We start from the raw sequence: 27,976 nt of genomic DNA on the forward strand, positions 1-27,976 counted from the left end.
GTGTGTGCCTGCGTGTGCGTTTTTTTTTTTCTTTTTTTTTGCGGTACACGGGTCTCTCACTGCTGTGGCCTCTCCCGTTGCGGAGCACAGGCTCCGGACGCGCAGGCTTAGCGGCCACGGCTCACGGGCCCAGCCGCTCCGCGGCATGTGGGATCTTCCCGGACCGGGGCACGAACCCGTGTCCCCTGCATTGGCAGGCGGACTCTCAACCACTGCGCCACCAGGGAAGCCCTGTGTGCGTTCATTTTACTTCTACAAACGTATAAACAGCGTTTATATAGGACATGCTCTCTCCGAGCACCGTGGGCCCGTCCCAGCTGAGCGGCCAGCTGTCTGCACTCATGGCCACACGCTGGTGTAGGGGGACAGACCGATTCGACTGAAAACTCACTTTAAAACAAGGTGTGATGTGTTACAAAATGCACGTATTTTTTATTATGACTGGGGAATAAATCACAGGTCAACCACCAATTTGCTTTATCCTTAAAAACAGTGCCAAGGAGGCAAATACAAAACCAGCTGCACAAATTCACGTTGCTCATCTCAGACGGAGCAGCGGCATGTCCTGCCTCAGGGGGATCCGCGGGCCGAGGTTCCAGGACGCCCAGACTTCCTGCTTGCCTGCAGCCCTCTTCCCAGCCTCCCAAAGGGAATCGCGCTTTTCCAAAGCTGAAGCTGTGTCCGGCACTCAATGATTTATGCCCGCCTCCTGCCCAGCTGTCCGTGTGTGGGTCTCAGGGGCGCCCACACTTGCCTGGCCCCGCTGGCCACCTCTCTCTTAGGATGCTGGTGGCACCGCCTGTGGCCCTGCCTGGCCGCCCCTCCTCTTGGCTTTCACCTCCGCCTTTCTGGACTCCAGCCGCTTCCCTGGCCCCCGCGTGGCCAGCCTCCTCCCGTGATCCGTGCCGGCCTCGCACACTGGAACTCACCACCGCACACGTGGCCCCCTGAGCCGCCCCTCCCGGGTTCAGGATGGATGAGCCATGGGAGCCACAAAGCCCCCGGCCACCCGGGGCCAGTGACAAGTCTCGCACCCCCTGCCACACAGGAGAAGCACCCACAGTGGGGCTCCAAGAGGAAGACACGCCAAGGCCGTCCGAGCAGGGTCCCTTCGACCCCGCGGGCCTTGCTTTGGCATCGTGACAGAAGCAGGTGCAGGCGTCAGCGTACGAACGTGTTTATAGATGACACAGAAAGCTCGGGATGGGGATGCCGCCGGTGTGCGACGCCTCCTTGCCGAGGAGGGAGGAGGCTCCTCCGCGTGGGTCCCCAGTGCCGCCGGGGCCGCTAGGCCGGGTGGTGGTGGTGGTGATGGTGATGGTGATGTTCATGGTGGTGGTGATGCTCGTGGCGCTGGACCGCCGGCACCGCGTAGGCCTCGCCCGGCAGCGCGGGTGGCAGCTCCCGCACCGCCTCGTGCTCCAGCGCCGCGGGCTGGCCTGGTGTGGCCTTGAGCGGCGAGTGGCCCTCCCGGCCCCTCTGCCGGCACCGCCTGTGGCCGTAGGGCGGAGGCAGGGACTGCGGGACATGGTGACCGTCCAGGGGCGGGGCCTGGGGTTGGGGGGCCGGCGGGTGGAAGCTGAAGGCTCTCCCGGGCCTGCCCCCGCTGGGGGCCCCAGGTGGCCGCCCCGAGCCCTGCGGGGACCTCAGGAACGGCCTCTCTGGCCCCTTCGGCCGGGGCGGCAGGTCCAGGGCCCGGGGCGCGGGCTCGGCGGCCAGCAGAGCGGGCTCCGCCAGCCCCAGGCAGCGGCGATGGTGTACGGTGTGCGCATCCGACTCCTGGGAGCGGGACCGGCCCTGCGGGTGCGTGGCCCTGGCTGGGGGCTCCTGCCTGGCCTGCGCCGGGGGGGACCCTGCAGACACGGCACCCGTGAGACCCGTTGCAGGGCCTGGGACATCCCACCCGGACCCGGTCCCGCCCGCACACCTGAATGGCCCACTCTGGGACTCGGGGCCCCAGCTGGGGTTGCCGCAGGGACCCGGGACCCTCAGGCCTGGCGCCAGGGGCCCGGTCTCCAGGACCCACCTGGTCCGAACTTAGACGCGTAGTTCTCGATTCCCGCCAGGTCCAGGTAGTGGTTCCTCCGCTCCGTGTTCTCGTCCACGCAGTACAGCCCCCGCTCGGAGCAGGGGTGGGGGTCGGCGGTGGGCCTCCTGGCGGAGCATGGCCGGGGGAGGGTTTGTTCTCTCATGCTCTGAGCAGCACGCTCACCCAGCAAGGGTGGGTGCTGGGACAAACAGGGGCCCGAGGGGACCCCAGGACCATGGTCCCACCCAGTGTCCTCCGCTGTCTTTGCGTCACCTAGGACTCCGGCTAGGGCTCCACGGCTGCTGCCCCAGTGAGTGGAGCCGTAGGGCACGGGAGCAGCTGGGCTGAGGGTCTGGAGGCTGAACCCCCGCTGCCCTCAAGCCCCACGGCCTCTCAGACGACACTGGAAGCGCCCAGCTCCAGCCCGAGTGCCGGCCACCCACCCGACGGCAGGGAGTGACCGGGGCTCCCTGGCTGCATCCAGGCCTTTGTGCCCAGGTGCCCATCCTGGCGGGCCACCCCGAGGGGACAGCCCGAGGCCTGTGGGACGCAGGAGTGTGGCCGGGCTGCTCGCACCTCAGGAGGCCAGAGCTGGACGCCGGCCCCTCACCTGATGTACGTGGACAGCCTCTTGTCGGCCACCCTGGGGTCCTCGGGGAGCTCCCCCTCCATCCTGCATCGCGTGGGCTCCCGGCCTGAGAGAGGCGGGTGGGTGCTCGGTCATTCATTCATTCGTTCATTCACCCACTTGTTCACTCATTCATTCGTTCACTCATTCAATCAGCCACTCGCTCGCTCACCCACCCGCTCGCTCACTCACTCATTTACTCGCTCAGGCACCCACGCACTCATGCCTTCACTGAACAAACAGCTCCGAGCCCTCGCCAGGTGCCAGGCCCCGCTTTCCACGTTCAGGAAGCCACAGAGATCTTTTCTGTGTTGGGGGCACTGAACAGTAGACACAGTTAACACCCCCTGGCAGGGTGAGTGGGAGCTCTGGGGAGATGCAGTGTGGGGGCAGGGGGTGCAGAAAGCCTGCCTGCGAGGAGGGGTGGGCTGACATTTAGCGCAGGGTCTTCAGGGCACCTGAGCAGGGAGCTGCTGCAGCCCAGGAGCCCAGGAGCCCAGGCCCTCACCCTGGCCGGCGGGGGGGCCTTCCTTCCTCTTGCTGGAGGGCTCAGGGCTGACAGTCAGCTTCACTCGGAGCGTCTTGCTGCTGCCCGAGGAGTGGTTGACCGAGGCATCGACAACCTCGTAGATGGTGTGCATCAGACTGGACATGTCCTGAGGGCGGGTGTGGACGTCATGGACACAGGCAGACCGGGGGGAAGGCCGCCCAACCCACAGCGCCTGCCGCCACCTCCAGGCTGCCTGCCTGATGGACGCACTCGGCATCCCAGCAGAGCCCGGCTGAAGGACACAGCTCAGCTGAGACGCCTTTCCCCGCTCCCGTGAATGAACCACGCGACCTGAGCCAGAGCCCTGCTGGAATCACATCTTTCCGAACTTTTGAATTTCAAACCGAATCTATGTTCAAAAGACTTAGCAATCAGATAAACTATCAAATTCTGCTTTTAACTCAAACACACTTATTTTAGTCATCCTACGTGTCTGCTTCCTTTCAAGAGGCACTTTGCCCCTCCTGGATGCACAAGCCAGCAGGGCAGAGCGCCGGCGGCACCCCTGGGGCCCTCACCACCCTGCGGAGGGGAGGGGCTGCTGGCCCGGGCAGAGACAGGCGTGCAGCCCTCTGCCAGGAACCGCACAGACAGCAGCCGGGAGCAGGAGGGGACGCGGACGCCAGCCGGCTCTGTCAGTGACCTGGGTCCTGCGGTGGCTCCCTTCCCGCCCCCCGCAAGCCTGTCCTATGAAGGGTGCCAGCCTCTCCTGCCACCCTGGAGGGGGCTCAGCCCGTCCCCATCGTGGAGACCCGGGCATCGTCTGTCTGCTGCCAGCGCCCTTCCAGGGACCGTGTGACGCAGACACAGCGTGTCACCTCTCTGGTGGCCTTGCCACTGTTGTCGAAGCCGTAGAGCGTGAACGTCCACTCCTGGCGGCTGTCCTCCTCCACCGAGACGTCACACTGGAGCGCCTGCAGGGGTGCACGGGGACAGGCAGGCAGGGTCATCCTCGTCCTCGCACCGGGGCCCCTGACCCCCACCCTGCCCTCCAGGAAACGGACCCCTCCCCGCCGGGCGGGCCGGGGAGGTGAGAGGTCTGTACAGTTGACTCCTGGATCATTTCCGTGGTGCTGGGCAAGTCCCTTGAATTACTTGGGGCCACACTGGCCAGCTCTGGCCGAGTGCACGGCGACACCTCCACCCAGCAGAGCCTGCTGCGTGGGAGCTGCAGGGCGCAGGGACCCCATGTTAGCACAGTACGCGCCCCTCCCCCGGCGCCTGGCCGCCTGAGGGCGAAGACCTACGTCCACGTCCAGGCGCCGCCTGCCCGGCCCGCGGGGGCCCTCGCGGTTCGCTGCTCTTTCTCCATCTTCTGTGCCGAAGAGCTGTCCTGGGCCCTCTCGGCCCTCGGCCTTCTCCGGCGGCAGTGCCACTGCAGGGACGAGAGGGGTGGGACGGGCCCGTCTCCCCTGGCCTGGCCCTGGGGCTGACGCAGGGCTGGGGAGAGGGTGTGGCCCCGGGGCCACCGAGTCCTTGCTGGGCCTGTGACCTCTCCAGCCGGGTCTGAGCTGAGGGCCTGGGCTTCTGGAGCACGCGGCATCAAGGGACCTGAGCGGACGCCAGGGCGGCCCTCCCCGGGGTGAGCCGTGGCCGGACGCGCGCTCCTGCCTCTGCCTGCCTGGCTGCAGTGGCTTCGAAGCCTGGGGCAGGGAGAGGGCTGCCCTGCAGGCCCACAGGCAGGCGGCCCGGCCCGAGGGGCCTCTAGGAGGGTTGCTGCACTCACTGTCTGGCTTCCCCTCCCCAGCGACACGGTCCAGTTTCCCAACAGCCCGCAACTCCAGAGCCTGTGAGGCTGCCTATGTGCCGGGCAGTCCCCTCCCCGATCTCTGGGCCCGACAGACAAGGAGCTCTCTGGTCTCCGGGCTCACTTACTCCCCAGGACAGGAGCCGGGCATGTCTGGGAGACACGCAGCTGCCAGGAGACACCCGGGGCCCGAGCTCCTGACCAGGGCTCGCGGAGCCCCTCTGAAGGCAGCCCTGCCCGCCCACGTAATGCTGAGAACACTCACCCGGTACCTGACCCTCAGAGAAGCCTGGTGGTCACCTGTCACACTCCACAGGTGGACCCACTCCACGGCAGCTGCACACGTGTGATGGTGACTAGGGCAGTCGTGCTTCACACGCAGACCGTTTTGGACAGCCTTACACTAATGTGGCGCATCACACCCACAGGTGACCCGTGAATTCACCGAAACGCCCGTGTGCGGAACCTGTCCTCCTGCCCATGGGCTCACGGGACTCCAGGGACGCGGACAGGCAGAGGCCCTGAGATTCGCCTTTTGCTTCTCCACCCCCCAGACCAGAGTCCACGTCGTCTGCTCCACGGAGGAGCCCACGTGAGATGTGCTTTTTTTTTTTTTTTTTTTTTTGCGGTATGCGGGCCTCTCACTGTTGTGGCCTCCCCCGTTGCGGAGCACAGGCTCCGGATGCGCAGGCCCAGCGGCCATGGCTCACGGGCCCAGCCGCTCCGCGGCATATGGGATCCTCCCAGACCGGGGCACGAACCCGTATCCCCTGCATCGGCAGGCGGACTCTCAACCACTGCGCCACCAGGGAGGCCCGAGATGTGCTTTTAAGCACATCTCAGAACAATTTGCTTTTAAGGCCGGGGAACGTGGCTTGCACCTGCAAACGGCCACCGGTGGGGACCTGCGACCAGCCAGGGCTGGCCTGGGTGTGGTGGGATAGGTCGGGGAGCGTGGGGCGTGGGTGGTCCCCATCGCCAGGGTGTCCTGGGGGCAGGTGCCTGGGGTACGGTGTGGCGTCATTGAGGTCTGGAGAGCAGGACTTACCCTCTAGGGGACACGGGTCGTCCCGGAAAGGTCCTTCCTTGGGGTCCCCGCCAGGCAGCCCCTGCAGGGAGAAAGGACGGGGCAGACGGTGTGCACCCCAACATGAGCTCCGGGTGCCGGAACCGGACCCCACCTCCTCGGGCGTCAAGAGTTCTTGGTCTAGAAATACCAACCTCTCCACACTCACTAAGCCTCAGATTTTTGAAAGTAAAACACACGCACATCCCTGGATGTTGTCTGGTTCCATGAGAAGCGTCTCCAGGATGAGACATGGCGCCTGTGAGAGCGCCAGGGCTTCAACAAGAGCCCTGCACGAGGGACATGGCCATTGCCCGAGGGCACAGCCGCAGTGAGAACAAAGCTCCGGCCTGGCCTTTGCTGCAAGATGTGGGCACAGACCAGAACCCTAGGCTGCGGACAGGAGAAGCCGCCTGCCCTCTGCCCCCTGGCCCGCACACAGCATCTCCCGTCACAGCTGGGAAAGAACCCGAGTGACCTGCCCCTGAAACACCCACGAACCCAGGGGCTGGGGCTGCAGGGGGACGGCACTTCCTCCAGGGCGGCCGGGCCGAGGGCACAGACAGGAGCCCCCCGGCTTCCAGGGCCGATCCCAAGACCAGTTACAGAAAAACGGAACAAGACTTCCAACGTATCCAAAGGGTGTTTCAGCCAGGAAACTACAGAACAGAAGTTCACGTGGCCCGAGGAGACAGCCCACAGAAGTCAGAGCACAGAGACGGGGAGAAGGGGCGACATGGCCAGGGAAGCTGCCTCGGATCCTGGCTCCATCCAGTGTCCCTGTGGCGGGTCACGTGGCACCGCCCCCAGGACCCGGGCGTTGCCCCAGGTGACTCTTGGGCAGACGGACGTCTCTGTTCCCCACATTTCCGTTCTGACTCCGAAGCCACAGAGCTGTTGAGAGCCCGGCCAAGGATGCAACATTCAGACGTGTGTGTGGACACGGCCCCCCAGGCTGCTTGGCTACACGGCCCTCTTGGGCCCCAAGGCTCTATCACACCTCCTGACGCAGCATCTCCAGGTAACTTGGGGCCCCTCATCTCTCCCAAGGGCTCAGGCCCAGGCTGGAGTCAACTCGGCAGGAGGCCCAGCGGGGTTGCCCCGCCAGGTCGCCTGACACCCCACAAGCTCGGGGTCCCACAGGGGATGGTGGAGGGTTCCGACCGCTGCCCCTCAGGCTGCGGGCAGTGGCCGGGGACCAGCCCCGACCTGTCCACAAACAGGCCTGACGTCATCTCCACGTGGTGGTATTGTTGGGTCAGATCGTCCCTCTGTCGCCTTGTCACGCAGACGGACTGGGGTGGGAAGCACAGTCACCATGCCGGTGCCTCAGAGGGCGCTGATCAGGCCCAGTCAGGAGGGACCACGTGCAGGACCAACTGGGTGGCAGGGAGATGGGGCCACAGTCTGAGGAGCACAAGCGCCTGCGCCCTGCGGGGGCAGCCTGGCAGCATCCTTGCCCTGGCCGGTGACTGCAAGAGCCTCTGCCAGCCTGAGGTGCCCCGGTCACCACCGGAACAGCAGAAGGCCCTGTGCTGGCTCGGCCCACGGGGCTGGGACACTGGTCCCTGCTCCCAGGCTCCTCATCTAGGGGCCTGATGGCACCAGCCAGACCCAACCCCTCGCATCAGGCCCACCAGTGCCCTCGGGATGGCCGTGTCCGTCGGCAGGAGGAGAAGGGACACAGGCCATCCTCAAACACAGCTCTGTGTCTCTGGCTTGTTCTTTCTGAGAGCAAGCAAATCAAAACAAAAACCACGAAAAACACTTAGAATGCTTTTACCCAGATTTTCAAACTAATTACTTTGAAGAAGGCCTTGATGACAAACACAAACCACAAACACACCCTAAGATACTTGGGTCCATGGGAACGAGAAGACAAACGCACACCTCCTGATCTCGGCACACGCTGCCCTGGGTTCAGTGAGGGCCGGCCCAGATGTCCCGCTCTGCGTGGGGAAGGGAACCCCCCCAGGCCTTGGGGTCTCCCCAGGAACGCGGGTGCGGCAGGGCGGGGGCTCCTCTGGGTGAGATCCCGGCTGTGCTGGGGGCCCCTACGCACGTGACGTCAGGGAACCTGGCCTGGGGCTCTGACGGCCGTGGGCGCCACAGGAGCACCCGGACGGTGCAGGGACCATCGCTGCCCAGACGGAGCCTCGAGGACGATGCGGTGGAGCCGGTGTCGCTGGGCCCAGGAAGGAGGGGGACCCCTGCCGTCTGTCTCCAGAGCCCCTACAGGTGCCCCTAGCGTCTTCCTCTCTCCTAACCCCCTACCCTAACCCCCTCCACGTCACACCCTTCAGAACAAGGCTGTGCTGGGGGCCCACAGTACTCTCAGCACGCCAGGGGGGCAGTGAACTTGTTTTAATAAAAAATAAAGACACCCATTATTAAGACATCACCCCCTCCGCCACCCAGCCTGCTGGCATCGAAAGCACCCGCTTCGCCTAGCTCCAAGCGTCCCTGGGGTCCTGTGAACGCACTGCCCACGCAGTGCCCAGGCTCTCAAGGTCCTCTCCCACCCAAAGACAGGGTTGAGCTCTCTCTCGGGTGGACATTACGATAACTTGCAGTCACTTTTTCTAAAAACCTGATTTTTGGTTAAATTTTTCTCTGTAAAATCAAAATAAGCCATGAAGCCGAGGTCCCAGGCATCTGATGGGAGCAGCGGGAGCTCCCGGACCAGGTGCCGGAGGCTTGCAGGTCAGCTGGCAATACAGCACAGCGTTTCTTGCTAGAAGAGCCAGTCTCGGGGTGGAACAGCTGAGGCCCCGAGACCCACTTCTGGGAAAGGGCCGGGGCCCCACGGCTGCTAGAGCGGCTGGCCCGGAGGCCTCGGCCACCAGGAGCCAGAGCGACAGGCAGGAAGCCAGGGTTTCCACATCGCTCGCCTGGCTCGGCTGAGAGGTCAAAGGAAAAACAAGACCCACCCAAGTCCTCTACGTGTGAGCTTAAAACAGTTGCAAGTTCAAAACTTCATCCCATTTTTTTGTTTTAAAATAATTTGAGCACTTGCTTTTGGCGTATTGTGTTGGTTACAGACAAGATGATAAATGCTTTGGGCTGGGGGAGGGTCAAGACAGAAATGGTCTGCACAGACCCTTGGCTGGACCCTGAGATGTTCCCCTACAATCGCAAACACAGTAAGGACACAGCGGGCCAGGACGCTACCTGATCAGCAACGGATACAACAGCCCGTCGTGACCCCCTTCCCTAACGTAGCTGGACGCTCAGAACATTTGAAACACTGGTCATCCACGTACACCCCAACGTGACAACACGCAGCGTTTAAGATCTGAGTCAACAACAACCTCCGTGATGCAGAGCAATCAAGGGACAGAAAGAGCACTTCAGGGAAGGTACCCGTGCTTCTCCCTGTGGCTGGTGATTTCAAATCCGTCCTGGTTACACATAAATGCCCTTTAATCTTCACTGCTTTGGCTCAGTAGAAGGGCCAAGAGCTTTAATTGCAACATATAAAACCTCCCACAGGGCTGCTGACCAGATGTGCGGCCACTCCCCGCAGGGTGACCTCCTAAGTGGCCCGAAAACCGGGGCCCTCAAGCACGACCGGGGTGCAAACACACGCCCCATTTCTGATGGCCCCGCTCAAGGGCCCCGCTTCCGCCGCAGCACCTTCCCCAGGGCGGTCCAGCCCCACCCCTCCTGGGATGCCCCTCCCATGCTGGCGTGCACCCCCCTTGCTCTGAGCCCCGCTGCAGACCCTCCCCAGCATCAACCTCCCCCCCTCGCTCCCCTTTGCCCCCCCAGAGGAGCCCCGGCCTCCTGCATACAGAACCCTCCAACCTCACCTCGCTTTCCGCTCTGGCCCCCCACCTTCCCGCTTCCCCGCCTGACCGGATGGTCCTCGGCACCAACCACCTCCTGACTCTCCTGGTGACGGGCTCCATCCCCATGCAGCCCCGGGACTCCAATATCAGCCAGCAGGGCTTTCGAGATCACCATGCTCTACGATCCACGTGGGGCCTGAGCTGCTGCCGACCCCCTGGGGCACCCGGCAGGGGCGGCTCCCCCCTCGCTCCTGCAGCATCTGCATTCACTCTCGGCATCCACTGGGCCCTCCTCTCGCCAGGTGCTCTGCTGGCCCCCTGGGACGGCACCAGGGCCCACACATCCTGATGCTTTATTCTCCGTCCTTCTTTGGATGTCAACGTCAGGTGGCCACGGCCTTCGCTGCAGGGTCCCCATGGTCCCATCCGTGCCCCTCTCACCCGCAGGGGCTCTCGGGGGAGCCCACCAGACCCATGGGCCACGGCCCCCAGAGGCCACGTACCCTGCTATGCCTCTGTCCTGAGCTCAGACTCCCGAGGACGTCTGCTCCGTGAGCCACGGCACAGAACTGAATTCCTGGTCCTTCCCAGCAAGCGGCCCTTAGCCTGGCCAGGTCCTGCTGAAAGGCCCACGACGGCCCATCTGCCCAGGTGAGGCCTACAGGCACAGAGGTGTTGGGACATACCACCTAAAAGCTCAGACCCTGGCCTCCCATGAAAAAGCCAAGAGGTCTAGCCGCACATTCCCACGGCCAGGGTGCCCCCTCCATCCACCAGAGCTGTCGATGCTGGGCCGTCCACCCCTCGTGCGAGCCTGGTTGAGGGGCAGGAGATGGGCCCCAGTTTAAGGCCACGTGGATGTGGGGACGTCTGGGTGATTGAAAAGGAGGAACCTTTGGTGACGTAAACGATCACCTCCCGAACACCGGCCGCTTTCCAAATGTCAACATTCACATATTCCTTCAAAACTCAGTGCCTCTGAGACCTTAGGAAACATGTTCCCGGGTTTTCGGGGCCGCCCGTTGTCCTTGGAAACCCCACACTCTTGACGGAGGCTCTCCGCCCCCCGACTCCCGGGAAGATCCCCGAGGGAAACGGTGCGGCCGGAGTTTCTGCTCTTCCCATGGAGCCGGGAACCGGGCGGAGCGTGTGATAAGATGGCCTTTATAAACCTGCTTCCTCGTCGGCCTGTTAAAGGGTCTGGTTAGAAACTGCTCTTGACAAACACGCTGGGCATCCTGGAAGGACCTCACAGTCCGCTGCAAACTCGAGACCCCAGGGGGACCTCCTGGGAGATCCTGCAGCCCAGCTCCCCAGCCACTCTGGCCCGGCCGCCCCTTCTTGTGGCCGCCCACCTGCATGGGAACCTGCTTCCCTGCAGAGTCGGCCGTGAGGGGTGCCCGGCGTCCACCAGGCTGCTTGGCTCCTGAATCCGGGTCCACCCGGGGTCCTGGCGTGGCCGCGGGTCTGTGGTGAGTCCTCGGCAGCTGACAAGCCTCGGGGCGGGCGGGGGCTCACATCCCGGCCTTCCGCCACCGCCCCCCGCCGATGCTGCCGGGAAAACTCAAGGCCCTTCCAGGCAGCAGCCCTTGGGGTTAGTTCAGACCTTGTTTTGCTCCAGGAAGGGCAGGCGTCTCCTCTTTTCCAAACAGATAAACCTGCACTGTTTCCTTCAAAAATCCAGGTTGATTCAACCCAGATTCTTCACCAGGGCTTAGTGCAGGGGTCTGCGGGATTTGGGCTTCAACAAACAGGAGGTGTCAAGGGTCACAGGGCCTGGAGGACAGTGTGTCAGGGTCCTGGGGCGGCCGTTAACAAATGGCCACCAGCTGGGTGGCTTAAAACAAAGAAATGTATCCTTTCCCAGTTCTGGGGCCAGAAGTCAGAAACCACGGTCTGGCAGGGAGCTCCCCCGGAGGCCCCAGGGAGGGTCCCTCCTGCCTCTCCCAGCTCCCGGGGGCCCCAGCATCTCTGGGTTCGTGGCCGCATCCCGCCAACCTCTGCTCTGTGGCCACGCGGCGTCTCCTGGGTGCATCTTCCATTCTGGGTCAGCGCCCCCACCCCCCTCCTTCCTCTCACAGAGATACAGCTGGTGGCAGTTTGGGCCACCAGGACCATCTCTCATCTCTAGATCCTGCGTTTAATGACATCCGCAGAGACCCGTTTTCCATATACGGTAACAGTCGTGGCCTCTGGGATGGGAATGCGCCCAGCACCGTCCGGAAGCCGAAAGGCGGTTGAGAATCCTGAACCAGCCGCCGACGGCGCAGCCTCGGCTTTCCTCCCAGTGACACGAGGCCGGGGTGCAGAGTGATCGCCCATGCACACGCTCACCACAGGGTCTTCTCCTGAAACGGGGGGCAGACAGGGAAGCACACTGGCCAGAAACCCAGCTGCGACCGGGCCCCTCCTCCGGCCTCAGGGGTGGGGAGACCGCAGCCCTGCTCCAAAGCCAGGGTCACAGTGCAAACCGCGAGGACAGACTGGGAGCCGCGTCTGCTCCCACAGTGGATTCTTTAGACTCCGAGCGGCCCCGGGCCTGAGTTTCTGAGAACTAGTTTTCCCCAGAGGACGGAAAACGAGCTCTGTGTGTTGAGTCCAATTTCCTCTCTGTGGAGGGTCCAAGGACACGTTGCTGTCCCAAGAATCCAGAGGGTCCTCTGGGAGAGCCAGGCTGCATGCACCACCCCCAGGAACTGCCCTGGTCCCACTGCTGATCTTGGAACAGTAAAAATATGGGGTGACCCACTCAGAGGAGTTTGCAGCCCCCTTGCAGCTCAGGAGCTAAAGCCCATAGAGCATCTTGGGGTCTGGAAATACAGCCCCACGGGATGTAAGTTCAAGGCCGCTTCTGAGAGCCTGGACTGGGTGAATTCCGGAGTCCCGAGATGAGATGTCTGCAGGTGGGGGTAGGAGGGGGACCCAGTGTGGATGGGAGCCCAAGCAGGGGGAGTAAAGAACACAGGAAGTCAGAAAGAGGAGGGGAGATGGGGGAGGGGAAGGGAGGGGGGAGGGGCTCCCCTGGGGGAGCAGCGGGAGGGCTGCGGGGAGGAGGAGGACCTAGCAGGCCAGCTGGGGTCACCCTCCAGAGCGCATGGCTCCTAGTAGAACAGAGCCTTGGTGCTCCCCAGCTCCCTCAGGAGAGGGTGGCCTCAATGCCAGGAGGACGCTTGGGGTCTGGGGCCTGCGGGGCCCACGCCCAGGGTCACAGGTACTATCCCGAAGCTGCTGTCCACCACGCGTTCCCGCCCGTTCGGAAACCAGACGGATCGCTCCTGCCACGCCCATCACCCCAGCGAACCTCCCCCGGGGACACAGAACACCTCTCTAGCCACAGCACCTGGCTGCCCCACTGGCTCTCCACCCCGGCCCCGGCTCACACCAGCCCCCCGGCGTGGGCTGTCGGCCTTCGTGGGATGTTGATCAGTCCAGCAGGGTTTCTGATCATCAGAGACAGAGCCTGACCTTCCCCCCCCCCGCCCTGGGCAGGTGACACCGTGGGCAGGTGAAGCAGGTAGCTCTGAAGTGGCACGTGGGAGGGCCCTGGGGACGGCTGGAAGGGGCCGTCAGAACCACACTGATTTTGGCTCTGCGGTCAGCACTGCCGGGGAACTGGCTCCCCAGAAGCCACGAGGACAGCCGCACCCGCCCGGGACGGCAGGTCCACCCCTGGTTAATCCTTCAAATGGCAGCCCCAGGTGCTGGGCGGCCCGCTGGGGACCAGGATGGGGACCTGGTCGTGGCAGAGGGTGGAGATGCGGGGCCGGAGCGAGCGTCACAGGTAGCCAGGGGCTCGCGGGGCTCAGGGAGGAGGCCGCGGAGCAGGGCCGGGGTCCTCAGGGGACGTGCCCAGTGGGCTTGTGCTACTTCAGTGACCAAGGTGACCAAGGCTACTTCGGGGCAGTTTGGGAGGAACCTGGGGCTGGGTAAGGGGCGGGGGTGACGTGACATCTAGGCAAGGCGCCTTGGGCCAAGTGGGGGGACCGGAGAGGAAGCTGGGCTCCTGCTCGGGGCAGTCAGGACGCCGGACGTGGTGGGGTTGGTGTGGGGTGAGAGGTGGGGAGGCCTGGGCGCACCATGCACTGGACAGAACCGGGCCATGCGGGAGGAGGCAAAGGCAGGGCTCAAGAAACCCCAAGGGCTGGGGCACTGTGGGGGGAGACACCCCAGAGTCAAAGGTCAGGGGTGCAGCAGAGTGGACGGCAAAGGAGGCGGGGTGGGACAGCAGGAGGAGGGGGGACAGTGGCCTCAGGCGGGAGAGAACAGAGGGCAGAGGGGGTCTGCCCACGCCGCTGCCTGAAGGCCTGGTGGGCACACATCTCAGAAACACCCGCAAGGGAGACCGAGGCAGCCTGGGCAGAACTGGCTGGAAGGCGCCAGGCCAGCGCATCTGTCTGGAAACGCCAGGCGGTGGGCGTCTCAGCTTCAGCGGCGGAACAGTTTCAGATGTGACGACGCAGCTCTGGGGCCTAGTAATTCCTACTCAAGGACGGCGACGCCACGGAGGGTCTCCACTCGAGGGGCCACGGAGGCTGTGGCTCCTGATTTCAAAGCGAAAGTTAAGGACAGCGAGGCCTCGGGGGAGGGGCGGTGCGGGGCTTGCCCACAACCACAGAGGCCTTCAGCGTCTTGCTTTCCAAGTTACAACCACACTTCAAGAGCCAAGCGGCATTTCTAGATTTGACCATCGGTGCCCCTGCGTTAGTGCCGTTTAACCAGGCTGGGTAATAACCAAATTTGGAACTTAAGGTCTAGAAACTCAGTCGGTTGAGGATCAAAGGGTCTCCTAAAATAAATGCCTACAGACCTCACGTTGCCAGCACAGGCTGTAACCTGCTTCCTGGGTGATGTCACCTTACCCCACCGGAGAATGGCTGGCACGCGTGTGGCAGGAAAGCCTGAAAACATGCACCACGGGGGACTCAGCCCAGGAGCTGGCCCACAGCCCACGGCTGTGAATAAGTTACAGCGGGGAGGTAGGGGCACCCAGGCCACCTGCTGGGGAAATAACTCCACCCTAAGATATGTGCAAGGAAAACATAGTAAGAGGAGGGTCAGTGAGAAGCTCTCTCTCTCTATATATATATATATACACACATACATACATACATATACCCCTACACACACGCACACCCTGCATATGTATACACACATATACATGTGCACGTACACACATATACATATGCATGAAAACATATACATGTGCGTGTACACACATACATGCACACGTACCTCCACATATATATATATGCAGGCACACACATGCCCCCACACACCCACATACATAATCTCTACCCCAGATAATTGAGAAGTGGCCATAAAATATGCCAAAAACGTCTTCAGTGTTTTCAATTCTCACACCCTGGAATTCTGTTTTTTGTTTATCACTAAATCATTTTGCAACAAATCTGCAGACCGAATTTTCTCCCGGTCGTGCCTGCTCCTGTTTCCGTCTTCAGAGCTAACAACGAGTAACTTCACAGAACACGGAAGATCGCGGGCAATCATCCTTCCAGCGCCTACTGTTGCCCTCCAAGCTTCCTGGCCGCAAAGGTCACAACACGCAAAATACCAACAAGACCCTCGTCCCCCACATGCCTGAACCACCGTGCCCTCCACCGCTCCCATTCAGACGTTTAATGCCACTGGGTTTGAGCTGCAGACCCAGATGCATCTTCCTCTATCTGACGACTTCTTCCTCTGGAAAAACCACTGGACTTTTCGTTCTCTTTCATTCATATTAAAGCCTCGTGTCTCCTATTTCAAAGGAAGATCAACTCCAAAGTGGAAAAGAACCCCATGCACTTGTGTTTTTAGTTTAGAAGGCCCCACGTGTCCACAAGTGATGCCAGTGCCCACAGCAGAGATAAACAGACTTGGAGATGTAAAGGCTTATACTTGGTCACGGCTCCAGAGCCCGAGGGCCGAGCTCTCTGAGGAGAGTAATCAGGGTTTTCCTCTTTGGCGGCACCTGTGTGGTGTCAGGTGGAAACACCTCCTCGTGGCTCTGAGGCTGCTTCCTGCCCCCGTGCGTCAGAGCCGACGGAGCCCAGCGCCCCCTCCCCAATTCTACACAAAGGAACCAAAACCCACCCTTCAAGCAACGGAGTTCAGACCCCACCCGTGAAAGACAGAAAATGTTTTGAAGAGACCTGCACTTGCCTTGTCTAACCCTTTTGCCCTCCTTCAACCATTCCTCCCACCCTCACCCCCAGCCCCGGCAATCAGAGCTCTTGTCTCTGTATATGTGAGTTTGGTTTATACACATATTCGCATATCTCTGGTCCTCGTACAAGAGAGATCATATGGCGTTCGTCTTCCTCTGCCTGACTTACTTCACTTAGCATAACGCTCTCAAGGTCCGTCCATGTTTTGGGCAAGGTTTTCTTCTTTATTGCTGAGTAATATTCCATTGTATATACACACCTCATCTTCTTTATCCATTCACCCATCAGCGGACATTTAGGTGGCTTCGTGTCCTGGCTATCGTGCACCGTGCTGCAGTGAACGTGGGCTGCATATATTATCTTTCTGAGTTAGTGTTTTTGCTTTCTTTGGATACATACCCAGGAGTGGGACTGCTGGATCCCGTGGTAGTTCTATTTTTAACTTCCTGAGGAATCCCCATACTGTTCACAGGGGCTGCACCGATTTTCATTCCCAGCAGCAGTGCACGAGGGCTCCCTTTTCTCCACTCCCTCGTCAACACTTGTTATCTCCTGTCTTTTTGATGATGGCCATCCTGACAGGTGGGAGGTGACGTCTTGTGGTTTTGATCTGCATTTCCCTGATGATTAGCGCTCTTGAGCCCCTTTTCCTGGGCCTGTTGACCATCTGCATTTCTTCCCTTGAAAAGCGTCTTTGTTAAACGATGATCTTGTCTCAGAAGCGACGCCAGGCCCAGGGCAGCCGCGTGGTTAGGGAAACTCTGGGGAGCATGGGAAGAACCCCGAGTGCAGGAGACCCGCTCTTGCCTCACAGCCCTTCTCCAGGTTTTCCTCAAGAAGCCTCAAAGGAGGAGCGGGTGTCCCGGGCTCACGGGTGGGCATGGGGTCCTCCATCCCAGGGCACTGCAGTCCCCCTGGAGGAGGTGTCCCCACCATATAGACACCCCAGCACCCTCTGCTCGCCCTTTACCGTCACCTGGGATCTCCATGTGACTCAGAAAAACCCGAACACCAGCTGCAGACGCAGGGTGCGCTGTCCCACGAAGGAGCCCTGAGCCTGCCATCCTCGGCCTGCTGCCCGGGCAGCCCGGGAGGGCTCCGTGTACCTGATAGCCGTGGACGCTGATGCCGGTGGAGTCTGGACGCCAGACTTTCTCTTCCAAGGTATCCTTGCACTGTCCTTCCTCACCCACGAACTCCAGCACCTCTGACTTCGTGGGTACGTTTACACGAGGGTGTGGGAAGAGCCGTGACACAGACGAACGGCTGCACGGCCACGCCCGCCCGTGTTCCCTCCCGTGGGCCCTGCGGCAGCTCCACCGTGGATTATAAAGCAGGGCCCTCGGCAGCGTCCCCGCCAATTTAATTTGTGGTGTGAGACGGATTCCTCGCAGCTTCTGCTGCTCTGCTGACACCCCTTTGAGGAGAGGGTTCTGTGGGCTAGAAGCAGACCGCGGTGTATCATCTGGACCCGGGACCACCAAGGATGGCCTTCTCCTTCCCACGGCCCCAGCAAGGGGCGCAGGGGAGTCAACGCTCCTGAACGTGAGTGTATCCTCCTTCCCGAGCCGAGGTGTGTGTCTCCAACGGTCCTCTCCCCTATTTGCGTGTTTGTACGTTTACGTGCGTTACATGCTCACCAAACAAAAACTACTGAGCCCCTGGTGCTAATGACCTGCTTTGCTTTCTTGCATCTAAAAGGATTCCGGCCAATTTTAAAACCCAAACCTCCAGCATGTTCAGAATGAGCAGGGACTTGCCTATGCCTGCGGACACTGGCCATTGACAGTTCCTTGAAATACATGAGACCCGCCAAGCTCACTGGGGCTCTGCACTTTCCAAACTGCAGCTGCAGGGGGAGGGGCCCCGGGGCTTAGCAGACATCAAATGGAGCTTTCTGGAGCTGTGCTGTCCACGTGGCAGCCACAGCTACATGTGGCTACTTACATTTAAATTTATGAATGAAACCACGTTAGAAATCCAGCTCCCCCGTCACTCGCCACACTCTGGGCATCAGCGTGGCCAGCAGTGACCGCTGTGGGCAGCATGGATACAGACCACATCCAGCGCCGGTTGGGAGCACCCAAATCCCACCCCCACCCACAGGTGGAGACGTGGTGATCGGCCGAGGTCACAGAGGTCGCCAGCTGGACTCTGGCCCCCCAGTGGGGCTTCCCCAGCCCAGGACCCTTGGGACCTCAGTGACCCAGCTCCGCTGGCCAGTGTCGGGAAGATGACTCAGTCGGGCAGGGAGAAGGGCAGGGCTCTGAAACAGGCAAGGCGGACAGTCCTGGTAGGCAGCCTGAGGCCCCCTGGACAGGCCAGACGTCCACGGCAGGGCCCAGGCCAAGGAGTGAGCAAAAATCCCAGGGGCCGGAGCAACACGTGAAACCAGGCAGACCGGACACGGGGGTGGCTGGGAGGGAGGCGGGAGTCGGTCAGCACAGGCTCCAAGGGGCAGCAGGCGGCTCTGGGCGGAGGGACGTGCCTACCTGGCCGCGTGTGGACAGTTGGCCGGCACAGAGGCCCAGCAGGCGGCCCACATGGGCAGTTCTCGACTCCAGGCCAACCGGGGGGCTGGCAGATCTGCTGAGCGACGGGGGTGCCAGAGACTGAGGGCCCGGGGACCACAGGGCTGTCTCAAGCAGGCCAGGCTGTGGACGCAGGCCCAGGGGTACATGAGGAGTTCTGTCCAGGCTGTGGGGAGCGGACGTCCCAGCGGCAGCCGGACAGGTGCTCCCGGGCCGGGCAGAGGCCAACAGAGACGTCTGACCTGTAGCTGCCAAAGGGCCAGAGGGGCCACCGAGGGGCGCATGCCGAGGAGGGGAGGCCGCAGGCTGCGAGCCCTCGACACAGAAACCAGGTGCCCAGGACGGGCCTGCGGGCCGCGAGGTGCAGGGCGTCTTCCCGACCAGCTCGCGGAAAGAAAGTGCCGGAATCCCTTTCGCGCCCACGTGGAAATCCGCAGCGTTAGACTACATTCTCACAGGCCTGGAGCCCCCAGAAACTGGAAGAGGCAGGGAGGACCCGCCGCAGGGCCTCCAGAGGGAGCGCAGCCCTGGGACAGCTCAGTGTCAGAGTTCTGACCTCTAGAACGGTGAGAGGGTAAACGTCTGTCATTTTAGGCCGGCCAGTTGGTGGCACTTTGTCATGGCCACCCCAGGAGACCAACGAAGGGAGCCCAAGGCTGCTCTTTTATATAACTATTTTAAAATATTTAACTTTAAAGCATCCCCAATGTGTGCTTTTAGCCATCAAAGACCTAGAACTCTGGAAAGATCCACGGTCAGATGCCCCAGTGCCTGCTGACCACAGCCTGGGGTCTGCCCAACCCTCACCTGAGGATCCAGGGACCCCAGGGCAGTGGGCCGGCACGTCGTGGGTTTAGGGTGTACACGGGGGCATCTGCAAACCCCCCAGGCAGGGACGGCTCTGTCCTCCTCAGGGAGAAAGATCTGAGGGGCAGATGGCCCTCAGGCCAGAAGGATGCAACGTGCCCCAGGATGTCAGGGTCCACTGGCCTCTGGATAGGGTCGCCAACCTCCTACAGCCCAAAGGAGGCGGGGAGGGGGAGAAGAGAAGGGGTGGGGGGAGAAGAGAGCGGAGGGGGTGAGACCAGGAGCTGGAGACAGACCCCCACGGGCAAGGCTTAGACCCGTGGGTTGTGAGACACCCCAGGGCCCGGCCCTCCTAGAGATTCTTTGCCTTCTGGTTGCAGGGAAAGGAAATTAGTGCTCAGAGAGGGAGGTGCGTTTCAAGGGTTTCTTCTCCACAGAACAGAGGCGGCTCTTTTACAAGTGCTGTCAAAGGGAGGCCGTGGAACCAGCGCAGAAATATCCACCCTCTTCCAAGCACAACAACCGGAGGATTACAGACCTCAGCTCCGGAGGCAGGAACCAGAACGGCAGGCACGCGGTCCCCTCCCCCAGACCCCACTTCCCCAGAAGCCCTTCCAGGGGGACCCGGGGCAGCAACGCCCATGCAGCTCCCAGCTGGGGTGCAAAGGCGGCTGCCGCACGGGGGCAAATAAGCGTTTGGTCAGCGTGGCCACGGGAGCCTCCCCTGTGCGAGGCCCAGGTCCCCCTCGGGCCTCTGTCACTAGGAGACCCCGCCCCGGAGGTGCACCAGCACAGGGACTCAAGCCGCCGGCCTGGGTGGGACGGCAGAGCCCAGAAAGCTGGCCGAGTGTCGGCCGCCAGAGCAGTGGCGGGGCCTGCACGGGGTGCACGTGGAGGGTGGACATGCAGGGCACAGAGCCGGTCCTGAGCCGGGGAAAGCCTCACAGCCCATTAGGGCCGCACCGCACCCCAATTCCTGAGAAGGTGACGGTGTGCACGGGTGGGGTCGCCGCAGAGGCCCTCTGGTAAGATGAGGTCACCGGGGCGGACGCTGATCCCACAGCCTGTGTCCTGACGAAGAGACCGTCCCGTCTCAGGGGGTGACCCTGCGAGGACACGGGAGGGGCGGTGCCTGCAGGCAGGGCAGCGCGGCCCTGGTGGGAAGTGGCCTGTGGACGCCTGGACCCTCCACCTCCGGGACGGAGACAAGCAGTCCGTCGTTTAAGCCGCCCCGTCCGTCCGCCTGTACGTCTGTCCATGGGGCTTTGTTATGGCTGCCCCAGGAAACCCATACTCGGCCCATGGCCGAGGCCACCTCTCCCTGTGAGGGCCGGGCACCCCCCTCCTCTCCCAGCAGCCAGGGTTCCTGCTGCAATGCGGTCAGCGCCTCGCTCCACACACATAACTGTCCCGAAGGCACCTTGCTGGGTACAAAGGGCAGCAGGCGTCCGGGGCCCATGGAGAGAGCAGGCCCGCCGCGCGCTCCTGGGGGCTGGTCACCAACCCGGCGGCCCTGCGGTGACCCGCACGCCAGGCCTGCTTCCGGCCGTGGCAGCCTCCTCAAGGGCTTCCATTCGACACAGGCTTTTTCTTCCAAACCCAGCGGCGGTCTGATGCAGGGTCAACCTGGGAGAGGCTGCACTTCACGCCCAGGAGGGGCTGAGGCCCGGGGACAGCGACATGCAGCAACCCAGCAGGCGGCTTCCCTTGAATCCCAGCGCAGGACAAACTCAGGAGATGGGCCGTGACTGGCCGGGCCCAAACCGCTGCTCCGAAGCCGAGCCTCTGCTCTGGGGACCGGGAACTGGGAACGGCAGCCCCAGGCCTCCCCTCTTCAGGGAGCAGGAGAGGACGGGGCCACCACGACCCCACGCCTGCCAGGCCCGACTGGAGCACCCAGTCTCTCAGGGGGCTGCTGACATGCGGGCACAGCTCACAGGGCCCTGGGGTGAAAGCCACGAAGCTCGGGCCCGTCACGCTTACTGACCACGGGTGGGCCGCCATCCACCGCCGCCTCTGTGGGGACTGAGGGCGGAGGCCGGCCCCGCGGCACCAGCACGGCTCCCATCCCGCTCTCCGCACGTCCCTCACTTCACCTCTCCTCGTAGAACCCAAGCAGAGGCATGTGGCCTCTGAGCCACGGAGCACAGGCTGTGGCCCAGAGACTTGAGGGCAAGTGACAGGCGGTAGCACCAGGCCCAGAGTGGGGTCTGGGTGGCAATGAGGTCACCACGTAGGCTGCGTCCCGTGAACAACGGGATAGAGGAAGGCTTTGGGGGGTGGGGGGAGCCGCCCACATTTCAAAAGGGCCACATCACGGGGCTCCAGGTCGTTACCTATGGGCAATATTTCTTTGACAACCTTGCTGGGGCTGCCTGTCTGGCTACCCCCTGGCCATATGGCGGGAGTGAGAACAGGGGACACGGGTGGCCTTGATGTCTCACCTCCAGAGGAAGAGACGGCCTAACCCAGAGGTCCCCAACCTGTTTGGCATCAGGGGCTGGTGGCGTGGAAGACAATTTTTCCACGGACGGGGGTGGGGGATGGCTCAGGCGGTAGTGCGAGCCACGGGGAGCGACGGGGAGCAACGGGGAGAGACGGGGAGCAACAGGGAGAGGTGGGGAGAGACGGGGAGCAGCAGGTGAAGCTTCGCTGGCTCGCCCGCCGCTCACCACCTGCTGTGCGGCCCGGTTCCACGGCCCGGGGAATGGGGACCCGTGACCTAACTCCTGACCCCTGGAGAGGCAGGTCAGAGGGGAAGGGCAGCACCGTCCTCCTCCTCCCACCCAGGGAGGGTCTGCGGACTGGCTCAGCCACGGCCGTGCTGCCCTGCCAGCAAGCTCTGGTCAAGCTCTGGTCAAGCGCTGGCCGCCCAGGTGACGGCGGCTGAAGAAGAACCAGGTGCTGCCAACAAGGGAGATGAAACTAAAATACAGATCTTGTTGGTCACTTTGTGGCTCAAATGAGAGATCGGTCTGTTCCGGCACACACGGCGGTGTCACAGTGTCCAGGAAGATCACTCCAGAGGCCAGGAGTCATGTGTGCACGGCAGGTCTCAGTGCCCAGGACAGAATCTACTCGCTGATGCTCATGGCCCTGAGCTCACCTCGAACCCCACAGTGTCGAGGCTGTAAGGACCTGGCTCACTCCTCACCAGGGCTCTGAGTTGGTCACGCGGCATTGCTGGGTCAGGGGCCGGGGCCACACCGACACTCTGGGTTTACCACTGCATCTGGGTCTGTGCTCACACCCCCTTTAAAAGCTGGCAGTTTGGCCAGACAGCCACCAGGGCTGAGGGCTGACTTCTGAAGACTGCAAACTGGCATGGATTTTTAAAGAAAAGATAACAAGCAAGACTTCAACAAAACCCCTCTAAGTCATTCATTTAACTACTTTTCCACAAAGGAAAATGAAGGTGAGATAAGGAACAGGTGCTGCTTGGATGTGGCACCACGTTCTCCCACGGTGGCCAGTCACGTCCTGAGGAGAGCAGGGTGACGGCAGGTCTCTGCTTTTACTCCTGCAAAGTTGATGTTTCCGCTCACCCAGCAGCCAACTGGGCTGCTCCAGACCCCCTGCCGTCCTGCAGGCCCCTCCTCTCAAAACAGTGTCCCCGAGCAGGGGTGCTCCGTGAACTTCCCCGCCCTCCGTCCGAGCACCATCCCTGGTCTGCACATGGGGCTTCTCTGGGGCTGCCCCCAAGGGCACACGTGAGAGTGGTGGGTCAATGTCACGTGCCAACGTGTCCCCAGGGCAGGCAGGCAAATGCCACGTCTCCCACTGAAGCTGGGGGCTTCTCAAGAGACCAGCATCCCAAGTGCGGTGTCTACGTCCACCACTGTCCTGCCCTGGGGCTCAGCCTCTGCCCGCCTCTGGCCCTGCCATGGCTAACACCGTCCACCACCTGGGCCCTGAGGTCGGGGCGCCAGCCGCAGGCTCGCCGGGTCCACATCCCAGAGTCCTTGCCACCCACGTGAGGATGCCAGAGCACGTACGAGGCAGGCACACGCTCTGCCCTCATGCCCTCCCTGGGCACCTGGTTGGGGCGGGTGCCATGTGCATGGCATCTGGCCCGTCTGTGTGCCCTCAGCGCCTACTGGTCGTCAGATGCCATTGGCTGCAGGCCCGCAAACGACCCCAACCTCCTGCACCCCCCAACCCCGGGGACAGCCAGGTGGGCACGGTGGCTCCTCTTCCCCACCGGGAGGCCCGCCTGCTGACAGCACCCACCCAGGTTTCCAGGTGAGGAAGAGGCAAACGTTAGCCACTCACCCCTGGACACACTCAGAGCAGCTGGCTCCCTCCCGGGGTCCTCAGGCCGCCCAATCTCCCCCGCCCCCTCCAGGCATTTCCCACAAAGCAGCCTTGTGGTTCCAGGGTCCCCAGCCCAGCGGCTCCCCAGAGGTGGATCAGTCAGGGCCACCTGGCTCATCCGTAGGCCAAGCGGGGTCCAGGGAGGCCATCTGCAGTTCTGGAAGCTTGGGCGGGGTGAGGGACACTGACACCGCCCGACCTTGAGGGGATTCCCTGCCGATCTGTGAGGTCTGGGCCCTCAGGCCTGTGGTTGGTGCCCCCAAATCCAGAGGAGCTCCCAGGCTTGTGTGCACACCTGTGCTGGCCTCACACACGGCCAGGCCACATCCAAGGGCAGAAACAGGGCCCTGGGTGCGCAGTGGGCCCGAGAGAAAGCCAAGGCCCCATGGCTGGTCCTGGAGTGGTGCCCAGACGCCCCACACAGGCCAGGACTCCACAGATCACGCGTCCCCAGAGCACGGGTCATGGAAGACCAGGGGTCAGCCTGTGGGGCTGCACGGTGGCTACAACGCCACCACCTGTCCACCCAGGCCACACCTTCCACGTGGCCGCGGCCCGACAGCTGAGGAGGGGCCCGGCATCCACAGGACAGGACACAGCCTGGTAACGTGTGGTGTGCACCGCACACCACAGCTCCACGGTGACTGGGGACGGGGGCGGGGCACGGGGGGCATCCAGAAGCCACGGGGCGCCTCCCACGCCTCTGGAGCCTCTGGAAGTCCCTTTCTTGGGCTTACTCAATAGAAATCTGTGTTTGAGTCACAACAAAGTTTCAGTTGTTAGTGATGATTCTTGTCTTCTGGACTCTTCCCGCCCCGCAGGGAGCATGGAGAAATCAGACGGGCAGATGGCGAGTGAGCGCGTGCCCGGGAGGGGCAGCCGTATCCCCACAGGGCCTCGCCCTGGCCTCCGCCAGCCCCACCTTTGGAGCAGCACGGTCAAGCGCTGACGCTGTGAGCGCCGTCTCTCCTCCTGACCGTAACACACGTGCAGCCTCAGTCACCCCCTGCTGCATCCTGTGCCGCTCTTGCCAATGTCCCGCGTCACCGGCCGGCACCTGCACAACCCCAGGCCCCTGGGGGCCCTTGGCAATGAAGCGAGGCAGCGTCTCTCAGAATCAACGAGGAGGACCACCCTAGATCGTGACGCGGGCGTCTACCTGCCCGAAACACTAATAGTTACCAGAGACCTTACTAGACATGCACTAAGTGGGCACCAGAGGCCAGCATGACTCACTAATTAGTGGGCAAAATCAACCTCATTTCCTTTATTTTTGGGGGGGGGATGGTGAGTGAGGGCAGGTGAGAGTTAGGTGGTGGACATGCACTTAATTTCCACGAGGACATTTGGGACAGTTCTTGTGGCAACACGGCGCACCAGGATTGACCTGCGTGGAAGCACGGGAGGGCGGCCTTCAGAAAAGGAGGACGTGTCCCCTCGCTGACCCCAGTCAGGTGTTCTGGGGGCACTGCACAGTCAGGCTGGCCTTCCTTGGGACATCGCCTGGGAGGGCAGGGACAGTGACGGGGCTCTGGACACCACACAAGGGGAAGGACAGGAAACAGGAGGAACGTAGGACCTGACACCCCAATATCCCCCAACAGAGCAACTTCCGGGCAGAGGCAGGAGTGGAGGTGCCCGGCGAGGGGGGTCAGTGGTGTGGCAGCGAGACACCTGAGCCCCTGGGCCAGGGCGTCTGAACTCCCAGCATGGCTCACAGCCCCATGGCCAAATGAGGAAAGATGGGAAAAGGCGAGAAAAGATCAACTGTATTACATTTAAAGACCCATCCCTTATTCTGAGATGTTTTTCTTCCTACGTCGTGGTGTCATGACACGAGGCTGTGGCAGTACCTTCAGGCTGCGGCGACCACACACCACAGGCCAGTGGCTTACAAACAACAGAAAGTCATTGCTCACAGTCCTGGAGGCTGGACGTCCAAGACCCAGGGGCCGGCAGCCTTGGCCTTCTGCCTGTAACGCCGCGTGGTGCTCTGGGGCTCGCATATGGGCACTGATCCCATCGTGAGGACTCTGCCCCCAGGACCTAATCACCTCCCAAAAGGCCATCCTCTGAATCTATCACACGGGGGGTTAGGTTTCACCACATGAATTTTAGGGGGGACACAAACATTCAGACCACAGCTGAGAACAAAATAACAAGGGGACAACCCAAGCCAAACCCCACACTGTTCTTTCAAGAACGTCCCGAGAGCATGGAATCCATTGGCCTAAACACCATCATAACCTGGCACTATAACCCGCGGCCACAGCGGAAGCATTTTGTTTTCCATCTCCGTAGCCCGCAGCCCGGGACGGACACCGCCTGCGTGTGGGACCTGCTGTGCTGCATTGTCCACGTCCTGAGCTAACGCCGGCCCTGCCCGAGAGCTCCAAGGCCCACGGTGTCCACGCCCAGGAGAACGCCCCCAGACGGGTGGCTGGCAGAACAGGGTTAGGTGGCGGACATGCCCTTGACCGCTCTGGATTACCTGCCGCCCCCTACACACAGGAGGACCAAGCGGGAAGGAAACACCATCCCGTTATTAACAACCACCTGCCCAGGCAAACAAAATCAGCCCAAAGGAGGGACAGAGACCAGCTGGGGCGGCCCCCGGGTACCCAGGAGCACCTGTCCATGCAACCTTCTTACGACGTGCCCAGCAAATACTATAAAATGGAGTTCCTACCTTCACAGGTATGGGATTAAAATTTCACTCCCAGAAAGCAGGAATCGTAACTCTAGTGTGTCTGATCTCAGGGCGTATCTGGGTCCCTTCACAGGACGAGGCCACACAAGTGTTTACAAATACACTCAGAACTTTTCATTTATCAACTGGCCAGAAAAGTGTCTTTCCAAAAGGAGAGCTGACGTGCCCGTGAGCTGCTGCACTCTGTCCGCAGGGGATGCTGAGGGGGGCAAGCAGTGGTCGAGGAGGGGGTCTCCGTCATCCGGCACGGCCACCTACCCAACTGCCGTCCACACTGACGCCCGAGACCGTCCACCGGCCTCCTTCTCCTCCCTGGCGAACGTGTGCACTCTGGTTTGCCCAACGCCCCTCTGGTGCCCCAGGCCTGGATGGAACACCTTCCAAATCCACTCTCAGGGGTGCTGGGTCCTGAGTGGGACCCCTGCAGCCCCTGACAGCACCTGCAGCCCAGGTGGCCCTGGTTGTCCTCTGAAGCCTGGCTTTCCCGTGAGCATCCCCGCAGGCCTGCGGTCACCCACACGGCAGATGGGCGGCACGGTGGCCTTTAACTCTGGCCACCACTGCTGAGCGGAACACTGATCCTAGAGCAGGTCATTCCCCGGCCCTGCCCCCACTGCTCCAGCCTGGGAGAGTGAGGCCTCGCACCACATCCCCCCTCCCCCAGAGGGAGGGGCCGTCTGGCCCGGCCCGAGTCACTCTCGCTGGGCCATCGGGGCCCTCGCCTTCTCTGTCCTGGGGTCCTGGGTCCGGGTCAGAGGGCACAACTTTGCTACTCAGGTCCCCTGGCCCCGGCGGGGCCGCCGGGCCCACCACGCCTACCTGCTTGTCCCTTGGGCCGTGCTCCACGCAGCCCCGCCGCTCCGCCTCCTCCGTGCCTCTGCGGCCACCCAGGTACGCAGACACCACGAAGCTGTCCCCTGCGGCCCCGTGAGCAGACGCGCGGGAAACGGGGCACCGAGGAGGGAAGGAGACGCTCGGTAAGCCCGCGGGAGCTGCGCCTGGACGATGCCCCGCCGCCCGGGGCGCCCACTCCTCGCCGCGCGGCCTGGGGCGCGGGGATCCGGCGGGGGGCCGGGGTCGCGGTCTGGGGCGGGGAAATCTGTGCGCTCCCGGAGGCCCCAAGGCAAGGTTCCCCGCCGCCGCCCCCCCCCCGCAGGCCTCGACGGCAGAAAGCGCGTCGCGCTCTGTGCTCGGGTCCCAGCCCCGGTGGCAGTCGCGCGCCCCGGCCGCCGCCGCCCAGCACGCTCACCTTCGGGGCTCTCTCTCCGCTTGAAGGCTGCAGCGGCTGCGGCCGGAGGGCGCGGGGAGAGGGAAGGGACAGTGAGTGGCCGGCGCGCGCCCGCCCGCCCGCCCGCCTGCCCGCCGCCCCGCATCTCACCGTGCTTGGACTGGAATTTCCCCATGTCGCCCCCGGCCCGCCCGCCCGCCCGCGCGCGCTCCCAGCGCCGAGCCCAGGTGCCGGGCTGGGGTCCGGGGCGGGGTCGGGCGTCCGCGGGGGCCGCAGGGACCCGGCGACCGGGTTCCGGTCAGCAGCGGGGAGCGGGGGCGGGCGGCGGCTGCGGCGCGGCTCCCTCTGAGCGCGCGCCCCCGTGCCCGGCCTTTAACCGCGGCCCCCGCAGCGCCCCTCGCGGCTGCC

The 27,976-nt window shown here is 62.6% G+C and overlaps 1 protein-coding gene across 2 annotated transcripts; it reads right to left on the minus strand.

Annotated features, from left to right (window-relative positions):
- Window positions 1-408: 408 nt before the first annotated feature.
- On the minus strand, window positions 409-27,901 carry NKD2 (NKD inhibitor of WNT signaling pathway 2). Of its 2 annotated transcripts, XM_082621659.1 has the most exons (10): window positions 27,719-27,901; window positions 27,590-27,625; window positions 27,160-27,257; window positions 6,003-6,063; window positions 4,455-4,582; window positions 4,026-4,121; window positions 3,166-3,313; window positions 2,640-2,724; window positions 2,027-2,154; window positions 409-1,853 (listed from the first exon to the last, which is right to left on the minus strand). In XM_082621659.1, exons 1-10 carry the CDS (start codon window positions 27,741-27,743, stop codon window positions 1,288-1,290), a joined length of 1,371 nt encoding a protein of 456 aa, XP_082477785.1. In that variant the 5' UTR covers window positions 27,744-27,901; the 3' UTR covers window positions 409-1,287. The 2 variants fall into 2 exon arrangements, with proteins under 2 accessions (XP_082477785.1, XP_082477786.1); XM_082621660.1 differs by lacking the exon at window positions 27,590-27,625.
- Between the last annotated feature and the right edge of the window lie 75 nt (window positions 27,902-27,976).

This window comes from Mesoplodon mirus (genome assembly GCF_964341445.2).
Source record: "Mesoplodon mirus genome assembly, chromosome: 5".
Lineage (NCBI taxonomy): Eukaryota > Metazoa > Chordata > Mammalia > Artiodactyla > Ziphiidae > Mesoplodon > Mesoplodon mirus.

Excerpts from the sequence above, each read along its gene's own strand:
- NKD2 (XM_082621659.1), bottom strand. The coding sequence starts at position 27,743 with ATGGGGAAATTCCAGTCCAAGCACG. Across the intron at positions 27,258-27,589 it reads GCGGAGAGAGAGCCCCGAAG|GGGACAGCTTCGTGGTGTCT; the intron begins GTGAGCGTGCTG and ends ACGGGGCCGCAG. Across the intron at positions 1,854-2,026 it reads CGCGTCTAAGTTCGGACCAG|GGTCCCCCCCGGCGCAGGCC; the intron begins GTGGGTCCTGGA and ends CCGTGTCTGCAG.